Below are 20155 nucleotides of genomic sequence, written 5' to 3'. Positions count from 1 at the left end.
GGATGGAGTGGAGGCATAGCGGTGCGCTGCCGATGTCTGCAATTTCGGCGTTGTCATTGACCTTTGCAAAGAACTGGTCACTTTCACGCCTTTTCATGTTGTCGTGGTACAGTACGGAGATCAGCATTCGGGTTACGGGCCTTGTTCATATGTGTTGCATCAACTCAACCCACTGCGAAAATTGTATCCTCATCTATACTGCCAAGAAGAGGGTGGGCCTGTTCTAATTCAGTTTGTTCACACCAAGAGGGTGGAAGATGTATCATCAATGGAAAAATTGCTTCCTTTTTGTTCAATTCTGGAATGTTCATCTGCAACAATTACATCATTGCTTCTCAAAATGCAGATTCATTCCATGACAATGGCATTTCTTTGTCCAACATTGGCAATTGTATTTTGTTGCTCCATCTACAAGATTTGTTGAAGAGCGTACTGTAAGAATGCGCGAAGTACACAAAAAGAAAAATCTGTATAAAAAGTGAAAATCCTTTTCTTATCCATACCACTAAGAAGAGCATGCACCTGTTCTAATGCAGTCTGCTCACAGCGAGAGGGCGGAAGGTGTATCATCAATTGAAGCATGTCTATGTTTTTGTATGATGCTGAACTGTTCTTCAGCAACAATTACATCATCGATTCCAAAAATGCAAACTTTTTCCATGACAATGTCATTTCTTTGTCCAATATTAGCAATGGTGTTTTGTTGTTCCATCTACAGGATGCAGTGAAGAGCTTACTATAAAAACGGGCAGAGTGCAGAAAAATTAAAATCTCTATAAAAAACACAAAAATTGTGTTTCCTTAAAAGCATCTAAAAAAACAAAACAACAAAAGGCTCTTTTTAGAGCCACCTCTACATATGAAATCCGCTGTCTTGGTGAAATGTATTCCACCACGCCCAACACAGCATGAAAAGTACACGGACACTGCGTTACTTCTGGGATTCCACGTGCCACATCTGGCCCATTTGCAGAATGGCATGCATGGAAATGGATCTGTGGAAGCTAAGAGATTGTGCAATAAGGCTTCTGGGTGTGGGGTGAGCAAGAATGTGTTGGAAGCATAACGTTTGCAAAATAGTCGCCTATAAATATTATAGCACTGTATATAATCTTGCTAGCAGGTAATTGCAATAGCTACTGCAAAGGGCGGGCAGGGACTTGGAAACGCATTGCGAATGAAAGCCGTTTACTGCAGCTCGGTCCCAATGCCCACTGTGTTCCATTCTTCGTGCCTGTGAACAAAGGGCCACTCTACAGGTTGCTATGAACAGTACAATACAAATGCGAATGTATATATCCAACGTCTAATGCACTGGTCCTAAACAGCTTGTGCAGTGGCGCGGCCATATGTCTGAATGTCTCACCACGGGTAATGTGTTATCGCAGATATTGCTCTGCAACATATTGTATGACATATATTACGCCACAAAAATGCTATTTGTACGTCTTAAAATATAGCAATCTGTGCATCAAAGCGAAAGTACCGTCACTTGATGGCACACCATTAGCTGTATCTGTAGCATTGATGGAGATGAGTACATTTTGCCGCATAGGAATGCTTTTCATCAGGAGACACGCAGTTTCATTAGGGAGAGCAACAAGACAGTTGTTCAGGCCGTTGCACGCGGCCACAGTATATTTTCAACCAGCACTGAAAATCTTTGAGATCCGAAGATTTTGTTGTTTACTTAGCTGTACTTACATTTAACTGTCTGCAAGTCAGCAAGCAGCAACAGCGTTCATATTTTCCAGACTCACTACGGACTGTCATATGTGCAATGCAATCTTTTATGCACCTGTACAAACCGCAGTGAGCAGCTTGATACGTAACCTCACGGTGCTAAGTGCAGAGATGGTGTGTCACTTTTACGGGTCATGGAAGGGCAAGCTGCTATACCTTAACGTACCTACCATAACTGGAGAATTTCTGGGGTTTTTCAGTTTTACCTGTAACCATAACGTCCCTGTAGCAAAATGTTTCCATTGAATTTCATAGGTTTTTTGATAGTGCAACTTAACCACAACGTCCCTTTAACTATGTTTTTTCTTGATGTATTTGATAGTTTTTTAGTAGGGCAGTGGATCCGATCCAGAAAGTTCCTTCAGTATGATTTTTCAGTGAAGGTGATAGGTTTTTAGTAGCACAACTTAACCGTAAAAGCCCTTTAACAATGTTTTTTGTTTGTTTATTTCATAGGTTTTTAGTAGGGCAGTGGATCCAGAAAGTTCCTTCAGTATACATTTTTCAGTGAAGCTGATAGGTTTGTAGTAGCGCAACTTAAACATAAAGTCCCTTTAACACCATTTTTGCAGTGATATATATATATATGAACAGAAAAGATAATTTATGTGTTAACCAACAAAACCCAGTCTCATCAGCAAATATTCAAAGATATAGGTATAACTCTGATTGCTATATCTGAATTCTCATCCAAAAGTGTCAATGTGTGCAAGGGATGTCATGTGAGGGTTCCCAGGGGTAGCAGCTGCTAACCCTTGCTCCCCCTCTGCTACCCCTACCCCTGTCCTTATGACCTATGGGACACTGGACGAAGAGGCAGTGCCAAGAGCAGATATCTTTGTTGCACCTGAAAAAGGCAGTTGTAAATGCAGTTAAATGTGCCACAGCTTTTTTCACCTGGAATCTAGATCTCATTAGCTGGAGAAATAACAAGGATGCAAAAAAACATGAATCCACAATCCCTAACAGGTTGGCAGTCCATTAGTGAAGAATGCCTGAATGGTGGGGTTCAGAGGCGGTGGTGTCTGTGCAGCTCATACCCAGTACTGTAGCAACAATACGGGCATGGGGGCTCAGCCTAGCTAGCTGGAAATGGGTAAAAGCAGCCTGCAGTACTCACTGACAGCACAGAATGAATGCAAATCTCATCAGTGTTTCTCGTTGTCTGCTTTGGACATCCAGTGCGCCACTAGGTCTGTGATGAGAGGGGTGTGCCCCAGTGGCTTCTGCCACCAATTCTGCTAGGTATTGTGTGACCTGACCCAGATCTGGCAGACCTGCATCACAGGCACACTGTAGATAGATGCAAGGTGAGATAATTAATTTACATGAAGTTGCCCTCCACCTTTGAAGTAAACCATCTGTTGCAGCTCAAGTTCCCACACGTCTTTTACATTTTGTAAAACCTGGGGTTACACCCTAAGTAATCCACACATGGACCCCTTGCTCACTGTGCCTTATAGACGCTCAGTTTCACTTCACTGAGAGAGGCCCAACAAGACTGGTACACTTGTCTGGGGTTGCTGATGGTACTCTTGTTCAGAGAATGGCATAGCATTTCAGTGCTGGACTGCCCTTGTGGTTGAGACAAACACTGATATGCAAATGGATATTTCACCTCTGTGAAGGGTGCAGTGAGCGGAAACCTGGTGGTAGACCATCCTCAGTAGAAGAAATTCCATCGAACAGGCTATTTGGCCAATGTATTTCTCAGTAGAGGGACTCCTTTTCAATATAACAAAACAATATATCAGTGATGTCATCAATGACATTTGTGATGTCAGCTTTGATGTCCTGGGTGTTAGTGTTAGCAGTGCACGGTGGTGCGAGTTATGGTTGCTTATCTTACCATAACTGCCGAATTTGAGGGGTTTTTTGGTTTAACTTTGAACCATAACGTCCCTTTAACAGTTTTTTTACTGAATATATATACTCCAACTTTGGAGTGCCTCACTGTAGGCTACTCCCCCCCTTTCCCCATTAATGGGATTGGGTGTGAGTTTGTTCCTTGCAAACCTGATGACTACAGCTACCAGAAGTCCTTGCAGCAGAATCATCACTAAGTGTTAACACCTGCACTTGCTGTGAGCTGCAAGTTAAGACAGCCTCCCTGATGACGTGTATTGGCACAGAAACCGGTCGGAGGAGAACACCTGTAGCTGAGAAGGTTTACTGTGCAGGGAACTGGAGTGCGCCCCTCTCCTCTTTTTCATCACATTTGCAAGTTTTCTGAAGGGTGGAATCTTCAGAAATCTTATAGGGTGCTGCACCGGGGTAACATATGCCCAACTTTGGAGTGCCTCACTGTAGGCTACTCCCCCCCTTTCCCCATTTATGGGATTGGGTGTGAGTTTGTTCCTTGCAAACCTGATGACTACAGCTACCAGAAGTCCTTGCAGCAGAATCATCCCTAAGTGTTAACACCTGCACTTGCTGTGAGCTGCAAGTTAAGACAGCCTCCCTGATGACGTGTATTGGCACAGAAACCGGTCGGAGGAGAACACCTGTAGCTGAGAAGGTTTACTGTGCAGGGAACTGGAGTGCGCTCCTCTCCTCTTTTTCATCACATTTGCAAGTTTTCTGAAGGGTGGAATCTTCAGAAATCTTATAGGGTGCTGCACCGGGGTAACATATGCCCAACTTTGGAGTTCCTCACTGTAGGCTACTCCCCCCCTTTCCCCATTTATGGGATTGGGTGTGAGTTTGTTCCTTGCAAACCTGATGACTACAGCTACCAGAAGTCCTTGCAGCAGAATCATCACTAAGTGTTAACACTGCACTTGCTGTGAGCTGCAAGTTAAGACAGCCTCCCTGATGACGTGTATTGGCACAGAAACCGGTCGGAGGAGAACACCTGTAGCTGAGAAGGTTTACTGTGCAGGGAACTGGAGTGCGCCCCTCTCCTCTTTTTCATCATATATATATATATATATATATATATATATATATATATATATATATATATATATATATATGGAAGGCTAGCTCAGGGGTAAAACACTTGCTTTGGGAACAAGTGGATGCAGTACAGTATGGGTTTAGTATCTGTTCCAGTGCTTAAAAGCTGGAGGAGGCTGGATTTAAGCAAGATATAAAGGACCAAAACAAATTATAAAATGTGTCGTTTCAGGGGTGATGAAATGGAGCTACCGCGGCTGTTTACATCTTTACATTTTAAAAACCTGCAATTACTGTGACATCCTTCCTCTCTATCTCACATCCAGGAACGTGGCATAATGCATGTCACGATGAGGACACAGTTAGTAACTATGGCGACAGTGGACGCTTCTCCCCGTACCATCACGACAGCGTGCCTCACCCAAGATGGCGCTACGGTTGGGAGACATCCAAGCCGGTAAGAACCCAGGAAAGGCAAGGGAAACAGCAATGCACAACAAGGCAAAATGACACCCTAGCATTGCAATGCTTGACTCCAAAGCTCTTCTCCTCAGATATAGATGATATAGATGACCGTGTATGGAACTTATTGTGGAACGGCGTACTGCCATGAAAGCTGCAGTGCCATCATGGAAGGGGTGCATATGCAATGATGTCTCTCAACTGCAGCGCCATATTGGGTGAGGCCCGCTGTTGTGATGGTACGGGGAGAAGCATCCACTGTCACCATGGTTACTAGCTGTGTCCTCATCGTAACATGCATTATGCCCCGTTCCAAGGAAGGTCCCCCAAGCTCCATTGGGTGAAGGCGATGAAAGCGACAAAGAAGCAGAAGAGCATGTATTTTTGATGGAGGTTCCCACAACCTGTCCCAAGGGTCATAACCTTTCCAATCAACAAAGTATTGGAGTTGACCGCAACGATATCTCGAACCACAAATTCTTGCCACCTCAAATTCAGGTTCCTTATGAAGTAGGATTGGCAAGGGAGGTGGTTGTCTACTGGAAGAAGATGGGTAAAATGGTTTGAAAAAAGAGATGTGGAATGCAGGGTGGATCAGTTTCCATATTAAGGGCATTTGAAGATGATAAGCCATGGGATTGATTTTCCATACTATGCAAAATGGTCGGGAGTATCTTGGTAAGAATTTAGATGGACACAGGTGTTTGGGTAGAAGCTTGGTCGACAGCCATACTTGATCATTACAGCAATAGGAGGGTGATCTGCTTCTTTCTAATCAGCGTATTTCTTGGTCGTAAGTCATGCTGTGTTTAGCTTGTCAATGGTTTCTTTATTGGTTCTTTGAAGGTCAGTTATCCATTGATCTACTGAATGCATGTGGCTGATGTCTTTTCTAACATTGGGAAACACACTGGGATGAAACCCTTAGTTACCGAAAAGGGATGAATTTCAGAGATTAATGTGTGGAGAACTCAGCCACTGGAAGAAATTATGCCCAGTCCTGTACCATAGAAGAAAAACAGGAAAGGTACTGCTCCAAAGCCTGAATACCTTCTTCAGCAACTCTGTTGCGATAACTGGGTGAGAGAGCCCTTTTGATTTCTATTGCCTGACAAAGAGCGGCCCACAACTTTGATATATACTGAGTGCCATTATCTGAAATTATAGATTCTGGTAGACGGTACAACCTGAACATATCCGCAAAGAACACCTTGGCCATTTCTGCAGCATTGTGTATTTTGTGAAGTGAGAGAAGTGGGCCATTCTGGTTAAGAGGAATGGGGCGGTAAATCCGCCATCCACCATGGCGGAATCCGGCATTGACCAAAGTGCTAACAGCACCATGGTCCAACGCCAGGGTTGTAATGAGGCCCCATGTGTGGAACAGAGTGTGGAAAGATGTACTGTTGTCAATGCGTGGTGCCATCATGGAAGGGGCGCATAAGCAATGACGTCTTTCAAACGCTGCACTATCTAGGGTGTGGCACGTTATCATGTCAGTACATGGAGAAGCGTCCACTTTGACCATTATGGCAGTGGAACTACCAGAGGGCAGAAGATCCACAATGAACTCTGTTGAAATAATTTACCATGGGACTGCAGGAGGAGAAGGTAGGTATACTGGTCCTGGGGGCTTTTGTTTGGATGTTTTGTTCGGAGCACAGCACAGACAGGAGCAAATGTCATCTTTCATTGAAGAAGGCCACCAAAAGTGGCTGCAAATAGTCCAAAGAATTGGTATATTGCCTCTGTGTCCTGTGGGAAGTGAATTGTGACATAAACGAATCACAATTGTTTGCAATTCTGGGGTAGGTATAAACAAGCAGTTGTCTTCGAAGGGATACACTTGTTTCTGGTGTAGCCCCCATGGATTAGAGATAGACATATCCCACCAAACGGAGGATGTAAGGATTTCATGATATACGAGAGAGAGAAATGGTTCAACATGCAACAGAAACTTCTTAACTTGTGAGATGGTACTGGAGAGCATTGGAGTTTCGTCTGAGACTTCATACATATGGGGCAAGGCATCTGCAACCATGTTCGTGCTTCCAGGTATATAGTGTAGATGAAAGTGATACTGAGTCAAGAAAAATGCCAATGGAGTCGGTCTGCTGTTTCTACACTCTATGGATAGGAGCGCCTGCAGGTTGCGGTGATCGGTGCATATTTCTACAGGTGTTGCTGCACCCAACAGTATGTACTGACCCTCAGAACAAGCCAGTTTGATATCCACCAGATGTTTTCTATCACCAAACAGTTCCTTTCACTGTCTTTCATGGTTCTCCAAAAAATAGGCTATCGGGTGTACTTTGTTATCGCCATGTACTTGTTTCAGGACTATGACATAATAATACAGAATATCACTGAATATACAGTTGAAAAATATCTGGAAAACAGCTTCAGTATTCATCAAACAAAATGGCATCACTAGATATTCAAAGTGTCAAAAAGGTGTCCTGAATGATGTTTTACATTGGTCCCCTTGACGAATAAGGACAAGATGGTAGACAGCTTGGAGAACAAGTTTTGAGAACGTCTACTAAGAGGGGCTGTTGAAATTTGTCTTTGATTGTGACCTGATTTAGGACATGAAAGTTGAAGCATATATGCAACTTCATGTTGTCCCTTTCTAGGATGAAAAAGAGAGAAGCCCCTATAGGTGACTTGGATTCTTGTATTAGACCATTGCATATATCAGTATCGAAATTGCGCTTCAGGGCCTCTTTTTCAGTCAATGACAAAATAAACATTCTTCCGAATGGCACAATCACATTAGGAATCACATTAGGAAGCAAATCAATGGTGCAGTCCTCTGGACTATGCGCAGGAAGCTTCTTTTCCATGGAGTCAGAGAACACGTCTCGGAATTCTTGATAGCTAAGCTTAAGTGTCTCTTCAGGCCTAACGCAGCCAGAACTCAGTCTGGGTGTCCACCCTTCAGACTGAACACATCCAACTGATTTCCTCAGCACCACACCTACCGCTAAGAAGCAGCTTTCATGCAACAACCACACCTGCTGCACATATATCCGGTGTGCCCACGCACCATACCACACTCTCTCTCTCTACTGACTGAACTTCGGTTTGCAAGGGCGTTCAACCTACCAGTGCTTTGAGATCATACCAATGATACATAATGTGCTATATAAATGCCAAATAACATAACAAATAACATAACAAATAACATAACATATTTTTACGCGACCTGACTCATGTGTGATAGGCATTTTTGGGAGTTCCTTGCAGATTCTACTGGTGTCTCACCATCCAAAATCATGGTGTCCAAGGTTCACTGCTGCACGCAAATCTACGACCAAAGAGATAGGGTTCCAGCCCCCTAGTTAATAAAGGGATTGTGCCTCTGTAATCAGGAAAGATGCAGGACAACCGGGAAATGGGTTGCTTTGATAAGATAAAAAAAGTTCTTCAGCATGATTTCCATTTTGATCCATACTGTTTGCTCAACTATAGGCCTAGAAGGAAGTGGCTGACCATCAATAACTTCCACAACCTGGATCATGTTCTTGGAGCATCTAGGAATATTTTGGGACTGAGCCCAGGTGTCATCCATGAAGACATTAGCAGACCCAAATTCAAACAGGCCTAAGACCTGTAACTGGTGCCCCTTTGTTAGAAAGAACACAACCTGGAGTACTATCAATGATGGTTGAGATCTGCCAGCAGCAGATAAGGGAACATTGCGGGTTGTGATACGCTCCTGTTTCCTTGTTCCCTCTAGGAACAGAAGACAGCATTTCCCTGCGGTGTGGTGATGCCACAGGGCACTCCCGAACCAAACAGCTCTGAGAACTGCAGTACGTGCAGAAAATGTGTGTCAAATGACAATAAATTTCTTCTGCCAATGGGCCTCTAGCTGATCCAACTTGCACCGGTTCAGGTTCCAGCTGAGGGGATGGTTAAAGAGATGTGTTTGACCCAGGTGGACTATGGTGGCATCTTAAAGAAGTGGCCTGTGCTTTGCATCTCCCCGTTCATCTTTCTTGGAGATGGGAATCAATCTGGTCAACTAAAGAAACCATGGCACCGAAAGATCCAGGCCTGGGAACAGGGGCCAACTAATCCTATGAGTCAGCAAAAATCGTTTTTGGTAAAGCATAAAACAGACTTCCTCAGGCAAACCTATTTCATTAGCCAGTTGTTTGACTTTTGCCGTGTAGGTGAGTATATCTTGAGTACCTTGCACAAAGTCAAGTAGAGATTCCTATGTAGTATATATGAAGTCAGGATGATCAAACATGGCCTCAAGGTCACTGATGAAACATCTGTAAGTATCCAGGAGAATATCTTCACTGGTTACAAGCTTTGCCCAGAATACGGCACTTCCAACCAAATGAGTGATATAAAAGGCAACTTTAAAGTAGGGGCTTAAGGGTGAAATGTATTGTGCACGTACCCAAAATCTCCTTCAGTCTTTTTGGTGTTGCATCATACATGTCTACAGTGAGACCGAGCTGAGAAATGTCCTGGGGCATGACTTCACCTGTGAGTACCAGCTCGTTCAAGGTTATGTTTTCTGCCTTCAGGCTGTGTGCCTGAAATGGCAATTCTTACACTGCATGAACAAGCTCTTGCATTTGTTGAAGGATGTTTGGGGGCATCGCAAACTGTCAGGAACTGGTTTCACCTCTGACCTGAAACACTGTTGCTGAGATTCTGAGATGTGACTTGCAGTTGGGACTCCTGCAGGGAGGGAAGATTATCTCTGGGCATCACCCAGTATGCACAAGTAACTCCAAAAGGCGTAGTGCTCATAGCGAACCTCTGATAATATAGGAAAACACAATTAGGGGAAATCCCTCTCTTCCAGATAGAGAACAGAAGCAGGATGGATCCAAAAAGGTAAGAGGATTTATGGTGGCTAGACTCCATACTTCAGACCCAGATTCCTGGAGCAGCTACAAGGGAGAACAAGCACACGGAGAGGGAAAGAAGCGGTCAAGAACCAACGGTCAAGAACCAAGGATAGACTAGGGAAAAAGCAAAGAACATCAAGACAAAAAGATACATTAGTGTTGTGACATAAGCCTCTGGTGTTCTTCTCCTCAGATATATCTTTAACACCTGCTTTTTGCAGGCGTTAAAGTCCAACCCGCTAAGGGACCTTGGTGCTAATTACGGCACCGTAATTTACGGTGCCGTAATTAGCGCCTTCCCCATTCCCATTGAGCCCTATGAGCCAAAAATGGGAATGGGGAAGGTGCCATGGTGAATGGGGATTTACCGCCCGCCAACCTTGGAATGGGGCGGTAAATCCGCCATCCACCATGGCGGAATCCGGCATGGACCATGGTGCTAACAGCATCATGGTCCAACACCAGGGTTGTAATGAGGCCCCATGTGTGGAACAGAGTGTGGAAAGATGTACTGTTGTCAATGCGTGGTGCCATCATGGAAGGGGCGCATAAGCAATGACGTCTTTCAAACGTTGCACTATCTAGGGTGTGGCACGTTATCATGTCAGTACATGGAGAAGCGTTCACTGTCAACATAGCGACCAGCTGCATCTGCAACATGGCGTGGCAGTAGTCAAATATCCAAAGTTCAACGTGGATATTAGGAAATCATCATACATCTGCTGTACCACCTGATGTCTCCCGGGCACCATCTGCACCAGTTGGATGTATTTCTTGATGATTAAGATGAGGCCCTGCAGCTTCTAGTACAGGCTGCATGACTAGCTGCACTGGAAAAAAGTGACTTACTGCATTGCAGTCACCCAGTGACCAGGACAAGTAGTATATCAAGCATGGTGACATGTGGGGAGGGATGAAATGTCCTGTGGTTGAGGACAACTCACCCTTTTGAACCCATGATACCATATGGTGGGAAACAATACCTCCTCACCATTTAGTTTAGTTTCATTTATTTTATTTGTACCGCGCACCAAACCCTCAGGTAACTAGGCGCCAAAGCTTGAGTGAGAGTTACAGGCATATAGATGCTTAACAGAATGACAAGAACAATAGGAACAATAATAAGTGCAGTCGACCAAGGTTACATGGCGGTCGATGGTTGACAGGAAGTGTGATCGTATCAAACTGTTAGTGTTACAGTGAGTGATGTATACAAAATGAGAGTAAGCAGGCACAATATTTTTAGTGGCAAGCGAGCCGATCATTCATGCCTCTTATCGAAGAGCCAGCTCTTTACTTTGGCTCTAAAGGTCCAGAACGAGGGTTCCATTCTGAGGCTGAGATGTAGGACATTCCAATGTTTGGCAGCTAACCCAGGGAAGCTAGTTCTGCCGGCTCTTTTTAGGTTGAATCTGGGGATGGTCAGGCTATACGGATAAGGGGCTCTAATTGGTCTGGATGATTGGTGTTTGCTGAAATTATCTACCAGGTATTTGGGAGCCGAGTTTGTTAAGCATTTGTGGGTGATGACAAGTGTGCAGAGGGAGATTCTATCTCATACTGGGAGCCATCGGGCATCCTGTTGGTGGCTGGTGATGTGGGTGGATCTAGAGATGCTCAGAGCGGACCTTAAGGGGTTGTTTTGAAGGACCTGGCGTTTGTTTAGGTTCCATTCCGATGTGCCTAGGAAGAGGGTGTTGCAGTATTCAATCTTGGAAAGAACTAGTGCCCTGGCTAGAGTAGAGCAGCTGCTAGGAGAGAGGAATGGTTTGCAAGCATTCATCATTTTATTGTTGTAGGCTGTTGTAGAAGCAGTGGCATTCACTTGCCTTTTGAGTGATAGGGTGGAGTCTATGTAGACCCTCAAGGTTTTGATTTCTTTGGCCACTTTGATCAAATTCCAGTCAATGTTGACGGAGGCATATCGTGTGTCTAGTTTGTTTAGGCGTACTTGGGAGCCGACGAACAAGAGCTCGGTCTTCTAGTAATTTTGGCATAGGCTGTGGTCAGCCATCTAAGCCTGGATCTCTAAGCATATGTCGTTGATCAATTTGTAATCATATTCATAGCTCTCTGCGAGCGTGATGAGAACCTGGGTGTCATCAGCGTAATTCCTGTATGTGAATCCCAGGTTGTCGAGATGGTCCAAGAGGAGCTTAGTAAAGATGTTGTACAGCGTTGGTGAGACGCACCAGCCTTGTGGTACACCGCAGTAAATGGGCATTGGGTCTGCTGAGGTTGAGGGTGCGAAGACCCTTGTGGTGCAATTGAACAGGAAAGATTGTATCCAGGTTGCAGCGTCGCTGGAGAAGGCAGCTGCTGAGGACAGGTGATCAGTAAGGATCTGATGATCAATAAGATCGAATGCTGCCGATAAGTCTAGCAGCAGGATCATAGCCAGCTTAACCTTGTCCTTATCCTCATCCATTTGGATTTTTAGTTCAAGGAGGGCCATTTCCATTCCATGTCTTGGCCTAAAGCCAGATTCTCTGAAACCCAGTAAGTTATGTCTTCCAGGTCTTTCTGGATTTGAAGATAGGCCACTCTATCTAAGATATTTAGGAGGTAGGGACAGTGGTGATAGGCATGTTGTTGGTGGAGTATTGAGGTCTAGTTTATTTTTTTTTAAGGGAGGCATAACCCAGGCCTCCTTGAGGTTGTTGGGGACCGAGCTGGTCTTGAAGGAGGAGTTGATTGTCAGTGATGAAAGGGGCCATATCCTTGGCGCCTTCCTGAATAATTGTTGCTGGGCAGAGATCTTGTTGGCATCTTGAGGGTATAAGGCCTTTAATGATACCTTCCACTTCTTTGGGATAAACTGGAGAAAAGGAGAATGGTGGGCATGCAAGGGGTGAGCATACTGGCGTACTGTAGGTGGAGGTGGCAGTGACGTTCTTGGCCAAGCTGTTCTTTTTTGCTCAATTTTGTATTGGAGCAAGGTGATTTTGTCTGTAAGAGCTTTTTGTATTTTAGAGCACCAGTCTGCGTCTTTAATGCAGGCTTCTGAAGGGGGGGCTGGGGCCTCAAGTTCCCTGAGACTACTGAAAAGCTCCTTAGTTCTGGATTTGGCATTACATATTATATTGTTATAGGTCTCTTTCTTAGCGTTAAGGATGGCTGATTTATATGATGTGGCAGCCGAGGTGAAAAGCGCCTTGTTAGAGATGTTGGTCATTTTTCTCCATGTAGCTTCTGCTGCTCTCTTGGCGTTCCGGAAGGTTTATGGTTCTGGGGTAAACCATTTGTTGAGATGGGCTATTGGTTTAGCTTTAGTTGGTTTAATGGGGGCGATGGTATTTAGAGCTGCCTCCATTGTGTTATTGTAGAGGTCAACCAGTTTGTTGGGGTCTAAGTCTTTGTAGTTGGCTGGGTCTAAGATGTACTGAATCAACAGGCGTAAGCTTTGGAGCGTTATGTTTCAATTGTTTCTGGTGAGGACTTACGGGCCGATAGGTGGATTAAGGTTGGCGTGTGCCTTCCCTTGGATGTTGAGGAAATGTAATGGTGGTCGGACCAGGTGGTGATCTCATTTTGGAGGATGGTAGTAGACAAGTTGTGGTCTGCCAGCCAGTCCAAAGTTCTGCCTTTATTATGCGTCAGTGCTGTGATGCAGTGGTTAAAGCCAAGATGGGAGATGGAGTTTTCCAGTGCTATGGCATTGGGGTAGATAGGATCAAGGTGGCCTAAGTTGAAATCTCCAAGCAGGACAATTTGTGATCCTGGTTTGGTGTTATTGGTCAATAGGTCAGTGATGCCTTCTTTGAAGGATGAGATGAGACCTGGAGGCCGATAGATGAGATGCATAAGGATCATTTGAGAGGGTGAGAGGGGGATCTTGACTGTCAATAGTTCCTTTGAGGAGAGACTAGCAGATGGGATGGCTCTAAGGCCTAAGGTCATTTTAGCAATGATTGCTACTCCACCACCTTTGCCAGTTTCTCTGTCTTTCCTTATTATTGAGCAGCCATCTGGAATGACTAGGGATAATGCTGGGCCTGCTGCTTGGTGCAACCAGGTCTCAGTAATGGCCAGGAAGTGCAGGTCATTGTTAGAGATAAGGTCTGCAATGTCTAGGGCATAGGCGACTAGAGAGCGAGCGTTGATGAGTGCACCTCTGATGGTCAGGGATGAGGGTCTACCTGTGGCTGGGAGGACGTTGGTGGCGTACCAGGAGAATTGGGTGCTTTAGAGGTTTTTTTGCAAGTATAGGGATTTCAGGTGCTTTGTTGGTCATGGTTGGACCAGTAATTTCAGGTGCTGAGCAAGGAGTTAGGCTGGCAGGTATAGGTTTTGGTGGCAGGGGTAGGTCCTTCCTAGGCAGTGTCCTATGGTGGAGGAGACATACCTCATGAGACATACCAAATAGATGTCTTGTAGTGGAAGATCCTCTCCTTCCCTCACCTTCTACATCCAAGCATAGTGGCCAGGGCCACAGTAGCAATGCTGGCCATTTTGAGACAGGCACATTTTCAAACAAATTGTTGTCATTTCGCCAGTGGTATTTTCTCCTTTGTGGGTGTTGACTTTCATTCCCAATGCACCTGATGGCATCACTTTCCCCATTTTCAGAAAAGTGTCGAGGCAATTAGGCAGGATAGTCTCACATTTGTGATCACATTTCATATTTGCGCTTGTGTATTTTGCACTATCAGGCTTCATGTGTGCACATGCATTTATTGATTCATCCAGTTGCACATTGCCTGTTTCACTATTTGTGCATTTGATTATTAGATACTGACATCGCACACACTGCAGCTACAAACTCAGCTAAACCAAATAAAATGCCTTGTAAAATGTGTCCCACAGAAAATAGTGTCGCCTTCATAAACACAAGCATACTTACAATATTATTAGTAAAATGTGACATACAAACATTGGTACTTACAGCTTTAGTGACTGAGAGAAAGCGATCATAGCTGATGAGTAGAATTGCATACACGGAAGACGTACACACAGAGGCATCTATAGCACACCACGCTTTGCAGAAATGTCTCCCAAAAGACCACCTTCCAGTGTATAAATATATAATATACCACGGCATTGAGACGGAACCTAAAAAAAGGGAGAGTTCATAAGGCAACATTTCCTTGTTCATACCATGAAATACATCTTAATACGTCCTTAAAACATTCCTTTTGTAAAGCCTGAACTTTGGGAGGTTTTGGTCGAATTCGAAAAATTACATATACGAAAAGGTACGGGCTGATTAAACAAAGTTTAGATCTATTGCCACCATCAGACATACATGTACTTAGTTTTACAGTAGAGGTTCATTGTCCCTACCGATGCAACACAACGCTTAAGCAGCATCGATTATTGCGGGTGTATTTTGTTACTTGCATTTTGAGGGAGCTCTTCTGTGAAGCTGCCATTTAAGTGTCATGCTACATAAAAAGTATCATTTTAGACGCTACTTCCACTAGGGCAAAGAGTGTTCTAGTGCAAATCTGTTTGTTTCAATAGACGTCATTGGCCCTCATTACAAGTCCGGCGGTAACCCTGCCGGTGCTACCAGCGCCTGGCCTGCCAGAATCACCAGGGGATTACAACCACGGCGGTCCGGATTGTCAGGCGCTGGTAAATTGTAATTCCCTATTCCCATTAGACTCTATGGCAATGGGGAACACAGAAGCACCTACCTTGGCTGCTGTGTCCAGCAGGGTCCGGCCAGTCGGGCACAGCGGCTCCAGCAGGCAGACTTGTAGTTTGCCGGTCCAGAAACAACAGTGCCGGTAAGCTTACCGGCACCGTTATTTCCAGACCAGCAAACTTGTCATGAGGCCCATTTTCTTTGCCGGGGTGATTGCACAGAGGGAAATCATCAGTGTTCACTTACATGCAGCTGGGTCCCCTTTGGTCTATGTTTGTCATTTGTAGTCCAACAGTGTTAGAAAAACGGGTTAAAACAGGCAAAATTGCCTTTAGCATTTATTTCTTTTTTTTAACATTTCACCTGCTATGTCCGAATGCCAGGCAGTGGGGATCATTTGGCAAGGCCCATTGGTCATTGAAAAAGGTGCTAAAATACGCATGTATGTGTTAAGCCTACCTTAAGATCTTTAATGATCTGTGAAAACAAATGGTCTTTTGTTTTGAGGCCAGTGAGGGCACTGAAAATACCCAGACCTGGTGCTTCCATCCTCTGCCTCAAAACAGCACAGGGTGCAAAGACGTCACGTATTTTCATGCTAGAGTTTCACCAATATATTTCCATGAGTCGGTCTGACTTTTAAACGTGGTAAATGCAGGGGGATTCCATAGTAAATGTCTCCCACTATTATGAACATTTTCCAAAACGAAAACTGAAGAGTAAAGTGGAATTCACCTTTTTTACTATATACATGTCCACTTTGTTTTGAAAATGTAGAACACTGCACAGAATGGATCTTTTGCGTGTAAGTTAAATTGTGCACAGTCCCATCCAGCACAATTTCTGATTTTTGTTCAAAATTAGCAATTTAATTTATTATGGATTCCTGTGGAGTACCCACTGTTTTGATTACATTTGCTGAATGCTATGAGATTCCACAGGAATTGAACGCATTAATGCCAGAATGAACATAACAAGCTGGCGCTACTGCATTTTTGTAGCCAGCCGTAGCCAAAGGGGCAAATGTAGATGTAAGGTACGATCCATGCCCCAGCTCTGCCAGGCAAAAATGCAACAACTTCCCGAGCATAAAAAGAGGTGCTCAAACTGGCATAACAGTGCTATGCATGGTTTTAGTAACGTTAATGTTCCTTCTGAAGGACTCACAAATGCGCCTAAACTGATAATTGTTTTCACCTGAGCAATTTTGCATCAGAGAAAATACCTTGGCAAAATGTTGCTGCACCAGTGAATTTTCTGTTATACTGTGCACGACTTTCCTTATCCACAATGGCCAATTGATTAGCATGACCTACCATGGCACTCCTTTAGTAACAGAAAGGCCTTTCTATGGTTGCTTCCTCCTCTACAGTCATTGGAGACTTCTAATCCTCATCAGTTTTTACACCAGAGAGGCATTACCTTTTTAGATGTTAATGGCCCTTTGTTATCTGGTGTATGTGTGTGCATTGTGCCAGTGAAAATAGTTAAATATGAGATGAGGGTCTCAGAGTGTCACTTGACACCTGGCACAGCTTTAAAACAGAGAGAATTTTGGAATGACTTTCAGATGTGCATGAGAAGTGGGTGAATGAGGGAAAGGGAGTCTTCAAGGTTCTGACCACTGGAGCATTTTTCTTTGCCCCTGAGTGCCTAATTAAGTCAATGGCCCTAGTTACAAGTGTACTGGTGTGGGAAAAATGCCAGTAAACGTGCTAGCAATTCTGTGACCGGCACTTTCCCCAGACCAGCTAACTAGAACGTTGCCAGTGAGGGCCACTAATTTACCTGCGTAACTAATGAGGGACTTTTTTGGATGACACCTTTCAAAAGGTACCTTTGCGACCTGATAAGAGTTCTTGATTTTAGGTTGAGTACATATTTAGATCCTGCTTCGCATTTGAGTAAGCTGCTATGGAGACTTCAAGACCCTCTACTCCGTTTGTTACAATTGATTCTGGTTTGGGTGAGCTTACAACTGACAATGCGCTGAAAAATAAAGAGATGAACAAGTGGTTTCAGTAGGAGCTGTGTGTTCCTTTTATTTTAATTCATAGCCTTTAAGGATCACACGTGTTTTGGCAGAAATTGCCTTTTTCAAATCCAGGCCTGATATTGTTTCAGATTAAATAGCAGCATAATGCATAGAGGTGCAGGAGGTCATGGGGTTGAATCCCGCCTCTTACTGAATGGTCCTCCATGTGTCGGACAACCCGACACACAGATTTTTGGGCAGCTCCAATGTTTATGCCATTAAGTATCCCATTACATAATACACAACTCATTTATCATTAATCTTTTTTTGATGGCAGGTTCTAGAGTACGTGGCAACCATGCCCAGTTCAAATTTGTACTTAAAGTTCCTGAGAATGGGCCATCTCGCTTGTCACATGTGACACGTATTCCCTTCTGTGTGCAAACAATCGAAGCATTAGTGCACACTGTCAGATTAATTGACAGAGTAGTTTATTGTGCACACAAATCATGTTCCCTCTGAAGGAATGTGGATGCAAATGTAAAGATGAAATTAACAACACTTCCACATTTACATCCACATTTACAGTAGGCACACGATTTCATGTGTGAGCCTAACTCTAAATGGTCAATATATTAAATGTCAGAAGATTTGATCTCTAGATTTTAATAGCTCAAAATGGCATCTACCTTTTTGTTAATATAGCCACAAAGATGTTAGCGTGATTCCATCATGTTCTATTCCCCTGTGAATTAGTGTCGGTTATACCAACCTTATGTTTACTGTTAACTAGGGGTTCTATCTCCTAGCACTGATGATATACCCAGATTTACAGTGGATACAAGATTTGTTTTGTGAGCCTAACTGTAAAAGTTCCACATATTCAATATATTCAAAGTCAGCGCATTTGATGACAAGTTGTGACGGAATCAAAGCTAACAATGGCAAAATTGGAGATGTGTTTAATGGTTTACTATCCTTCAAAGTGAAATGTAATTTTTCAGTTTCTTATTCTTTTTCCAGGATTCACCTCTTTCGGAGAGTAGAGGAGCTTCCTGTGTGTAATCTAAAAGTGCCCATTTAAGTTATTGATTGTAGCTTGCATGCATTTAGTGCCAGTGGGTTCAATTGACACATGTCGTGTTCAATATACTGCTCCTGTGTTAAATACTTCCTCTCTAGTGTTAATTCAAAAACACTCTTTCCACTAATTGAACTACATCCATTAATGGATGCCGTTGGTCATTGACCATTGAGTAAATTGTGCAATTATCTGAATTCTTCTGACTCTTTCAAGGTTACTTAGAGGGATGGCCCAAAGTTGCAAATGTGTCAAGCAGAGGCCCTTGTTTCTTCCTAACACTATAACATGTTTTGTCAGAATACTCACAGAAAATCTTAGCTAAAGTGGGGCTTAGCTAATCTGGGGCTCCCTTGCCCCTTGAGGCCCCTCCTACACTGACTCCCTAGCCATCTACCACTGTCCCGGCTCCCTTACCTCCACTCCCGTTCGGTCCCTCTGCCTCTCTTGCCTCCATCTCTCAGGTACCAGTACCGCTTACGAGGGGGGACCTCTGTCACGTGCACCCTCCCTCATAAATCTTCAAATAATGGCAATCTGCTCAATGTTGCCATGCTCAACTCTCACTCCACAGTCAAACACTACTCTGACATCTGCCACCTCCTTGAACACCTGGACTTGTCTCTCACTGACATGGTTTAAGGACAGCTCTGTCACGAGTTTTTACACACTTCTCCCTGAAGGCTACAAGATTCTCTTCTGAGCCCAGGCCCAACAGGCCAGGAGGGAGAGTTGCCATGATCTTTCTGGGGTGGATCCCCATTGCCATCATTCCCACTCAGGCCTATTCTTCTTTTTAAGGCCTGGTCTACAGGCTCTCTCTCCTGTCTCCTCTCTTACTCTGGCCACCTAATATCTGCTGCCGCACCAGTCCATGCTCTTCCTCTCAGAATGGGCTGACCGGGCTTCTTCTCTCCTTTCCTCCTCCTCCCAAATCCTCCTGCTGGGGGACCTTATCATCCATCATGACGCTCCCGACTCTTCCGGAGCTTTCCACAAGCTATGCAACTCTCTCTCTATCCATCCTACCATCTGGTCTGGTGCACATTTCTGGCCACACCCTGGATGCTCTCATCTCCACAGACATCCCTCTTTCTATCCCTCTCACTACCTCACTCTCCTGGATTGATCACTCTCTTCTCTCCTCTCACTTGAAGATTTCTTCTCCTATAGCACTGGCACACCCTGCACTGTCTGCCACCTTCAAGGTCACCCGACCCATGAAAAATGGTCAGTGTCTGCCTTTGCCTCCACCTACTCTCTTCCTTCTACTCTTGCGGCTGACTCCCACCCTGACACTGCCCTCTCTAACGTTCACCTTTCCATCTGCAACACTCTTGACATCCTTGTCCCTGTCATGAGAGTCTATCTGAAGCCTGGCATAAAGTGCATCTCTTGGTACAACTTGGAGTTGGATGACCTTAAAAGCAAGTGCAGGGCAGCGGAATGGAAGTGGGGATCTTCAGGTGCACCTTCTAACAAGCTGGCCTGCTGCCTTCTTCAAAGACAATATAGACTCTGCATCCAGT

At 44.3% G+C, this 20155-nt stretch overlaps 1 protein-coding gene across 1 annotated transcript in view; it reads right to left on the bottom strand.

Moving 5' to 3' along the window:
* LOC138498274 (histamine H3 receptor-like) overlaps positions 1–20155 on the bottom strand; it is a 359313-nt gene that overhangs the window by 136507 nt on the left and 202651 nt on the right. The window contains exon 2 of the mRNA XM_069622112.1: positions 14866–15032. Within this exon, the coding sequence (XP_069478213.1) occupies positions 14866–15032 (167 nt within the window). The remainder of the gene's footprint in view (positions 1–14865; positions 15033–20155) is intronic.

This window comes from Ambystoma mexicanum, chromosome 5q (genome assembly GCF_040938575.1).
Source record: "Ambystoma mexicanum isolate Mex_15411 chromosome 5q, UKY_AmexF1_1, whole genome shotgun sequence".
In the NCBI taxonomy this organism is placed as follows: domain Eukaryota; kingdom Metazoa; phylum Chordata; class Amphibia; order Caudata; family Ambystomatidae; genus Ambystoma; species Ambystoma mexicanum.
This window is presented reverse-complemented; position numbering and strand designations above follow the sequence as displayed.